Raw genomic sequence first — 9,618 nt, forward strand, 5'->3', positions numbered from 1 at the left:
GATACAAACACAATTATTTTATTTCATCCTATTTTGACACATCAAATAATTGAAGGCTTTAACCATGTAATTATATGGTAAAATTCATTTTTAAAAATTAATTTAAACTAAGAACCAATCTAAAAATCTATTATTTACAACAAAGAGAGACCTAATCAAATAATGATTCAATAATATGAACGAAATTATATGTTTAAAGCACATGGACCAAAAAGTATTGATACTCAAAACACAGGGAGGCCAAAACGCTCAAAAACACCATTTTAAACGATGCGTTTCGACCAGCGCAGAAACGCATTTCCTCATTCAAAGTATATTCAGGGTGAAACTGTTAGCATACAGTCCCAAACACCATACCTAACAATCATTGTCTTGACTTTTGGCTAGCAATTTCTGGCTTTATCCTGTTACAGCTCTCCGCCATGGTTTTTTGATTCTTGAGGAACAAAATTCGTAGAAAAAGCCTCCAAGAAAAGCTTTTGAAAACTTATTTTATAAAGATTTTAAAAAGGTGAAACAATTTTCTTTGAAATAATTCCGAAAGAATTGCAAATTTCTGCCAAAATAATTCCAAATTGATGCAACAGAAAAAATCTATACGGGGATCAAGAGAATATCCAAATAAAAACGGAATTGCATCTGGTAATATTCTTCTCAAGGTACAGCCAACTATCAAAACAATTGCCGATCGTCCATTCTCTAGATTCCAGATTCAGCATGACAAAACAGTTACCCGATTCAGAAGAGCGAAAATGGCAAGTATAGATAGCAGCAGGGAGAGCATATTAGGGCAAGATAAGCAGTGAGGACAGCTTGCTTGGAGCTGCATGCATTAAAAATGTATTAAAGATTCACCAGTTTAAAACTATAAAGGAGCATCTCTCTCACACACAACAGAGTACTAAATTATATAACAAATTTAGTTGTTTTGAGTAACAGTTATTTCAACTATTACAGGCTACAATGTAAACCATCTGTGTATAGTATGATATATCTCCAGTTTCCTCAGACAGCAGGGACTACATTCCATGCCTCACACGATCTATCCTTTGACTAAAGGCCTAATCATCTTCTCTATCGTTTGTATTCTAGAGGTTCTGTTGCTGACATTGTGAAATAACTGTTGCAGGTGTGGTACTGCAGATGGATCGCCCTGCTGGAGATAATAACACAAGAAATCATAGTAGTTAAGTGATGGAAGACTTAGTGAAAATGTTGTCCTGGCCTATATGGCAACAGATTGAAATGCCACCATATATTTATACAAATGGATGTGCAAATCACGTCTGCACCGGAGTCATTTGTAGACTCTGTGCATGTAGGATTCTGCTCAAACTAATTATACCACCATGTAAATGCTTTAGCTCTGCTGACGACATTCTTGCATGTCCTGTTTTCTAATATCTAGGAGTATAAAGAAAAACTATCTAGACAGGATGGGTTGAACTTCAGGGATGCTATTAAAGCTTTGGAGCTACAGGCCGTAAGACATTTCAGGTGTAACAAAAAATTTTCTACCTATCTTATCAGACATGCTTTTCCCTTGCAACCCAAAACGTTACTTGTATAGAAGAAAATGGCCTTGATTGCACTCTCTATGCATGTAAAAGATCCATGTTGGGATGACAGATGCAATACATGCACCTATGTAAATTAAGGATCAACCTTGGGAAGCAGATGCAACATGTTTTTGCAATGCACTGACACTGACATACACGAAGTCTCCATGGAACAATCAATCATGAAAGTCAATCAAGTCTTTTAACTTACACGAAAAATGTCAATGAAGGCAGCATCACTTAAAATCACAGGAAGGCGACATCTTAACCCGTCGCATGACCTGCAATTTGGAAGAAATCAACTCATAAATTGATGCTGAACTAAAAACTACAGCCAAATATTTGAAATAAGAATAGATATTCAGCTAACCTTGGACTTTCTGAGAGCCTATGATAACACCAAATTATGTGTTTCAGAAGCCGTATGGAGGGGTTTTCAGCTAGCTGCCCCTCCTCAGCAAGCTTTAAGACCATGCTGCCTAAAACACGGACCAAGGCAAAAAATCTCTCCGCTACAGTACAGCAATACCTTAACCCTTCTTCATTTATTAAAATTTTGTAAACAATATAAGTCGCAACCTGTTTGATCATACACGTTACAAATTGCATAACTCCTCATTCTAACCAGTTTTATCCTAAACTTTAAAGAAGAGTTCAAGTTGCAGGAAAAGAAATGTGCTCGAACAGCATTATGCCAGAAATCAATTTCTCAGGTTTTCCAGTAACATCATATATAGCTGGAACCTTCGCCTTTCCATTAAAAAATTTCATTGTTATCCCCTTTCCCAAAAATATTTTCTCAAATACATCAGTCGTGTTGGTTTCAGAACACAGCACATGATAACAGCTCAGAAGCCATAACTACGCGATAGAAGTATGAAATGTTTGAAGTCAGGGCACTCACTGTTTTTGACAATACATCTCCCACCTCCATGGAGCGTATGCAACAAGGAAATACTTCAGATTCTAGAAGGAAGTTAATGACATTTGGGTCATCAATCTGCAGAAACAAAAAGAGTCATAATTTAATTTCACTTGTTTTAGGAAAAATCTAATTTATTTAAGGTATGAGATAATTAGTTTCTTTTTCCACATAATACAATCACAACCAAAAAGCTTCAATGGGTTGTGTTTTGAATTTTCCGTATTGTGCCAACAATGTATGCTAAAGACCATAGTCAGGCAAATATCAAGCTCAATCTCCAGAAGGGCACCTTGGCTAGAGCACCAATAACACTTAAGCTGGCAAGCCTTATAAATTGATGAGGCCTTTCCTTGTTTGTGTTGTTTAGAAGGGGGTAAAGATACAGAGGTAGTTTAGCTGCGAAACAATGAAATTCAATTAGCAGTGTCTACTTATCTAAAATATCAACTAACAGAAGCATTCAATTTCAATCAGTAATACTCAACGTTAGTGAAATGAATCTTATTTGGAACATGCAGGATTGTAAAAACCATAACAATCTATCTATTTCATGGAATAGGATATTTATGAATTTTGACAGCTCTTGTTCTGCTTAAGTTTTAGAATATACCCTTTACAAATGAGTTGCAAGACCAGAAACAAGTTTCTAATTACTTTGTGTGGACTGGCAAGTGGCATGTGGGAAGTCAGAGTGATCAAAGCCTTAAGCTTGATCACTTCCAAAAATGTCATTAGGTTCTATGAACCAGTAATGGATAGACAATAACTCACCCTGATATAAACATGACTATACATAAATCAATTGTGGAAGTCTATTTCAACTTTAAAAGAGAATGATGATTTAAAGTTGTCGGCCTAAATTTCAAAGAAAAATGCTTGATATGTAAATCTTAGCTGGAACTCGCCGTGCTAATAAATCTTGAAGAAAAAGGACGTTGATTAGAATCTAATAGAACTGGACACGCTCAATAACTTCCCTGATATCTTATAACACATATTACGCAGACATGATCCTGTGTGTTTGGAGTGGAGCACAAAACCCAAGTAAGACTAATTCAAGAATAATAAAAAGGTAAATTTCTTCTATAATGTTCCCTTGAAATGTTGTTAACCATTAACAGAATATTGCTATATAAGATACTATGTCGGTTCATAAATTTGTTAATATACAGATCTAGCTGATTTGAGAGAGAGAGAGAGCTTCTCCTAGATCCAAGCGGTAATTGTCTTCAAAAAATAAAAATTGATAAGATTACCCTCAATGAACGGCATTTTTGTACTGGGATTTGCAGCTACACACTGTACAACAATATGACATGTCAGTGAAAACATAAAAGTGAGTTCTGATGCCACAAAACTTGAAACAACGCATCTTGAATACAGAATAAATGGAACTACTTTATAATTGGCAGTTTCTACCTGGAAGTATACAGAAACTAGAGTATTGAACAGAAGCTTATATGCAAGCCTTCACTATCCATGCTGCTCTAACTGTGTAAACACGTCCTCATCTTGGACATTGTAATCCTTTTTTTAATCTATTCTCTTAAAACATTAATGGAGAAGAAAGGAACAGTTACTTGGGTAGATTCTCTAATTCCTATTTTGCCTATTCCTTTCCTTTCGAAACTAGTAATTAATCTGTTTATTTCCCACAAATTTGTCTCAACTTTCTTACCAGCAGCAACTCCATGGCTTCATGCTTAACATCAATCCGCTTATTGTCAATTGTCTCAAAAATTTTAATTATTTTGCTCATTTGCAATGAGCAAAATACCATGTTTAAGTTCTTCCCATAAGAACAGCAAATAAAAAAAGAAAAGAAAAAACTGATAAATGACGTCAAAGCCATCCTAACTGAGAAGAAGATGCATGAAACATCCACAGAATCTTAATGTAAATTCTTCTTTAACAATACATATCAAAGAACACCAACCCCCCCCCCCCCCCCTCCCCCAAAAAAAAAATAAAGAAGAAGAAGAAAACAAGAAAATTAAGGTATAACTGACCTGAAAAAGAACAAGGGCATCACAAACCCGATTTGAAACTCTATCAGTAAGCGTTGGGATTGGGGAATGCAGCGAATGGTATACTGAAATTATTTCCTGAAATGATGATAGTGGTAGTTAAAAAGTTTAAACAAACTATTTGATGCAAGTCACAATATATTTTATTTATGTTGATACAAACAACATACAGCCATTGGAAAAAAAACAAAAAAAAAAGCCAAACTCTCAATACCTGTAGAAGTATAGAGATCGTACCAACAGAGTACCATAACAAAGGCGCCATCTCTTCACGAATAGCCCTATTCTGAAACATAAAAGGGTTAAAGTGAGTTTGAAATAATGACAAGTCCAAATGTGCATTTAGTTATTGAATGAGATAAGTCATGGTAATTAATTTGGAAGATCTATATCTATGAAATTATAACAGCGATAAACAAAACTTAAGCTCATGTCTACTTCATTTAAATGGTGCCACTTGTTGCACGTCAGGAAATTAACTTTAACTATCAACAAACACTATACATTTAACAATTAGCGAAAACTTTTCATGCCTCTTCAACCAGTTCCTTATAAGGAAGAAATTAAGTCATTGCTAGAAAAGGTCACCTTCCAAGAAAAGGATTATATCGGTAGTTTATCAGTTAGTTATCCTTTAATAACATCAACAGTAACTATTATGACCTCTGCAACAAGATATTGTCCTTAAAACCCAGGAGTCACATTTATGTGCAAAATCTCATGGCCACAATCACAAGGAAGCAAAAGGAATTTATAAAGAATGCAGGTTCTATTCACGTCCAGAAATACAGATTCATAAGATGTAATTGAAAAGACATTAAGGAAACAAGGTAGTGACTTGGCCAATTAGCTCGAAACATAAGAGCATTGATCACAATTATAGAAAGGCAGAAGGTTGAAATAATGACTATGACGTACCGCAATAATGGAATGAGTATCACTATATATTAATACACATTGTTAAATGTTAAGGGGATGTTGATTAAAAGTCTAAAACACTGCAAGAAAACATAAGATTTGCAACCGCACAAATCGGTCGCAAATTTGCAACCAAACCACCAGCACTTTGCAACCAAATTTTATTATTTATTTTATTTCCATTTGCAACTGCACATGTGGATGCAATTTGAGGCAGTTGAAACATGGTTGCAAAATTAGCAGGTCTAAATACTCCAAATATATTTAAAAATAAATAAAATAAACTTGTTACGCAATATTATTCATCTTCATTAAAAGATAAAGATAGGAATTATTTAGTACTTATAGCTTAGAGAAAAGCAACCCCTCAATGCAGTTAGTTTGTCCTCATTGTACGATTTAGCCGAATGAAACGAGAAGGAGTTTCTGCATTATATGCTTGAAAGCACTTTTAATTGAACAAGTGACGCTTTAGAAATAGTTTGAGATTCTTTATGGTCTTAGGCATTTTATTTTTTATTTTCTTATTACGTTGAATTTTTCAAATTTGTTTGAATTTTGTTGGTTCTCTTGTGTTTTCCTCTTCCGTTCATGTTATGAAAGTTGAATGTCTGTAACCATTGTCTATAATAGGCTAACTCTTATGTACGATTAGAACTTCTACAATTCACTGGTAGTTTTGAATTCATTACTATTTAATTAAAATACCACTTCTACAATTCACTGGTAGTTTTGAATTCATTACTATTTAATTAAAATACCACCTTATCAATTCGACGATCTCATTATCATATGCATATACATCAAATTCATTTTGATCCAATCTGTCAATGAGACCACATTTTAAAAATACAATTAATCCAGGATCCATTCAACATAAATGCTCCTTGACTAACCTGTTTAATGCAGACTATTGGCAACAACACTCATTTCCTTTCATTTTTATCGTAAAAAAACAAAGTGTTCAGAAACATTAATAAAATCATCTAGGAAATGGTTTGCACGTTGTAGATTTGTTTATAGTGATAACGGTGCCCGTTATCCTTGGAGCTTGACACTAAGCAACATTAATAGCACCGTCAATTAATTTTATTGTCAACATTCAAGCACCTAATTATAAAGGGGATATTCCTATTCTTTCCTAAGCTTATATATAGCAGGGCTAAACCTAAATATGTCAACAAAGAAATGGACCACCTCTATCTATGCTTATCCAATATGTATAATGACTAGAATCACTTTATTAACTCCAACATCAGGAACAATTCCATGCATGAGCTTTCACTGCACCTACTAAAAGAAGCTTTAGAATAACCAACAAGAACAAAATAATTTCTTCATCTGTTTGATGAAGCTCCGCCATAAAATGTCTTCAGAGTGCAACCGAGGATCCAAATTAGGTTCAGCGTCGAATCACTTAAAAAGCGTAAAACTATGACTTAATGGAAACCTATTACCTTTAAAAGCATCTAGACAAACAGAAACTATATATATTAACCATAAAATTGATCCCCTATCATGTTGCTGACTGTTGGAACTTTTGTTTCTTGAGAAGCAAATCCGAAAGAGAAAAATCTCAGTGAGCGTATCTAACATAAAAAGTAACTTTATCAAATAATAATAATAATAATACCAAAAAAAAGAATCACGCATAAAAATATCTGTGAGACCCTAAATCAAAGGGGAAAATTAGGGGAAGATAACTACTCTAATTCCCTGGTGTGTTTAAGAAGATTGCATGTATGTAATTTTAAAAGAATTCTTGATAAATGCCTTTCCAATTATATGCATTTATTATTATCACAAATTCAGAATTACGATTCATATATGGAGTAAAGGTATATGCAATTAGATTCAGGTGAATAATTTTTTTCTTTAAAAAAAAAACAACAACAATCAAGTATCGAGCATCGAAAGAATTAAGTGGTTTTACCAAGAACATCTCCATCACATCCGGCTTACAACAACTATTCTACTCTCTAATCAAGACATTAAGGCCACCATGCAACGCTGATAATGATTTCGAACAGTTCAAAAAAAAATTAAAAAAATAAAACCCCCCAAAATTCAAGGTTATCACAATTCAATTAAAACATATATAGATGATCCCACAGTTTCCAGTGATAATTTCTAGACAGTCAAAGAAAACCCTAAATATAAGATTAAACGAACAAAACAAGGACCAACAAAAATTCTTTTCCTTCTCTCTCTAATACCTTTGAAAGGAGATGAATGGCACGTTCACGGGTTGCGTCATTATTAAGGGCTTCAATCAACTGAACCACTGAAGCCGTTTCTCGGGCTCTATAAGCGGCCTCGGACGGGTTCCAGCTTCCGAACTGCAATTCCGGCCACCTATACATTGTTGGTCTGTATATTTTTCTACAGCTAGCAGGCTAATCACACAGTACTGGTCAGCCCCGAAAACAAGAAAAGCGAGACGCACGTAAAGAAAGAGAGCGAGACAACCTTGCCTCTCTCTCTAAATCTCAAATAATATCGTTTTAGTATCTATATCTATATCTTCTACATGTAGCAGGAGGGTGGGAAGCGAAGCAAGAGCACTCTTTATATGCAGTGATGAGAGGAGTTTTTTCTCTTTCAAGTTAGGGGCTATAACGGGGTTTTCACTTGTTTTTGTTGCCTTTTTGAGGATATGGTCACAAGAGATTTATTGGAATCTTCATGCTACTACTATCGCGGTTGGTGAAAGGAAATACCCAACCCATAAAATTTAATTTATTAAATGAGATTTCAAAATTATTTTATTATAGTTATAAAAAATTTTATTTTATTAAAATATAGTTTTCAATTAGACTCCTCAATTAATCACAGTCATTTTGATTAAATCTTGTGCGCAATAAAGCATGTATTGGTAATATTGAATAGTTAATAAATAGTCTGCAAGTAAATTTTATTTCATAATAGAGGAAAATCTTAAAAAAGCTATATATCTTAATTATTGGTGTTATGGATCATATTATTTAAAACCTTTTTATCAACAATCTTAACTATCTTAATACTTGAGTAAGTTTTTTTATGGAAGATTGATGGATTGATTATTAATTAAATATATTTACACATTTAATATAATTTGTTGGGTTTTCATCATATTAAAAAGCCTAGTATACCTTGGAAAAATATTGTTAATATAGACTCAAATTACTGTTTATTTTGACTTTACTATTCTCATTAAAAGAAATTATTGAATTGACTATTAAAGATATTAAAATTTTTTCACAAAGTTTATTAGTCACTAAATTAATAAGGGATACATAAATTTTTTTAAAGAGTAGTTGGTGTGTACAACACCTCTGCCAAATAGGCATCATCGACACGGCGATGCGATGATGATAAACTTTTTTTTTTTCTAACTTTTTTTTTCTTTCTTTGAAAATCACACTAGCCATATATAATTTTAGATTTGTCATCTAATTTATTTAGATATCAGATACAATTCTTGTTTTTTGTTTTGTTTTTTTTTTTCTTATCCCTTTTGTAAAATCTTGATTTCTTTTCAATTTCATCTTTCAAATCCAATTTGTGATATTTTATTTTTGAAAATTTAGTCATCATTCTTTTAATTGTTTTTTAGTTATTTTTTTAAATTGATTTTTTTTTCAATTGCACAATTCAATCAAAAAATTATTTTTTATTTTTTATTTTAATTTTGATCCTCATTCTTTTGATTTTTTTGTAAATTTGATTTTTTTTTCAATTTCACCCTTTAATAAAAAATAAAATTTTCCTTTTATTTTAAGTTTGATCATCATTCTTTTAATTGTTATTTTTTGTTTAATTATTTTGTATAATTAAAATTATTTTTTCAATTTCAACTTTCAACATTTGATTGTTTAATAATTGAGTTTTGTAGTTTTTCCATATAAGGTGCTTCTGGTCTAATGATCTAGTTCATAAGTTTGAAAAGTTAACACGGGTTCATATCGTTTTTTTTTGTTTTTTTATTATGTATTTTCTTTGCAATTTTTATTATTTGACATTGATTTTTTTTTAAAAAAAGGAGCATTGTGATTTTTTTTCTTTTCTATTGGTATTCCGATCCCATAACATGAGCCACAAGTTTAGCAGGTTAGCCCGGGTTACATGTTTATTATACTAATTTAGGTTGAATTTGATTAATTTTTTTTTGTCTTTTTTAAACCAAATTTTATTCTTTCATATTTAATGG

General features: G+C 32.5%; 1 protein-coding gene across 1 annotated transcript; it reads right to left on the minus strand.

Moving 5' to 3' along the window:
- Nucleotides 1-712: 712 nt before the first annotated feature.
- LOC133682955 (uncharacterized) lies at nt 713-7,792 on the minus strand. The gene is made up of 9 exons (XM_062106483.1): nt 7,646-7,792; nt 4,726-4,797; nt 4,494-4,589; nt 3,741-3,783; nt 2,774-2,880; nt 2,464-2,559; nt 1,930-2,138; nt 1,771-1,840; nt 713-823 (listed from the first exon to the last, which is right to left on the minus strand). The coding sequence occupies exons 1-9, from the start codon at nt 7,790-7,792 to the stop codon at nt 713-715; spliced, it is 951 nt and encodes a 316-aa protein (XP_061962467.1).
- Nucleotides 7,793-9,618: the final 1,826 nt, after the last annotated feature.

Source organism: Populus nigra, chromosome 2 (genome assembly GCF_951802175.1).
Source record: "Populus nigra chromosome 2, ddPopNigr1.1, whole genome shotgun sequence".
Classification (NCBI taxonomy): domain Eukaryota; kingdom Viridiplantae; phylum Streptophyta; class Magnoliopsida; order Malpighiales; family Salicaceae; genus Populus; species Populus nigra.

Coding starts and splice junctions, on each gene's coding strand:
- LOC133682955 (XM_062106483.1), bottom strand. CDS start 7,792: ATGTATAGGTGGCCGGAATTGCAGTTCGGAAGCTGGAACCCGTCCGAG. Junction 2,139..2,463: donor GAGATGTATTGTCAAAAACA/GTGAGTGCCCTG, acceptor ATGATCAAACAG/GTTGCGACTTATATTGTTTA. Junction 824..1,770: donor CCTTCATTGACATTTTTCGT/GTAAGTTAAAAG, acceptor TAATGCATGCAG/CTCCAAGCAAGCTGTCCTCA.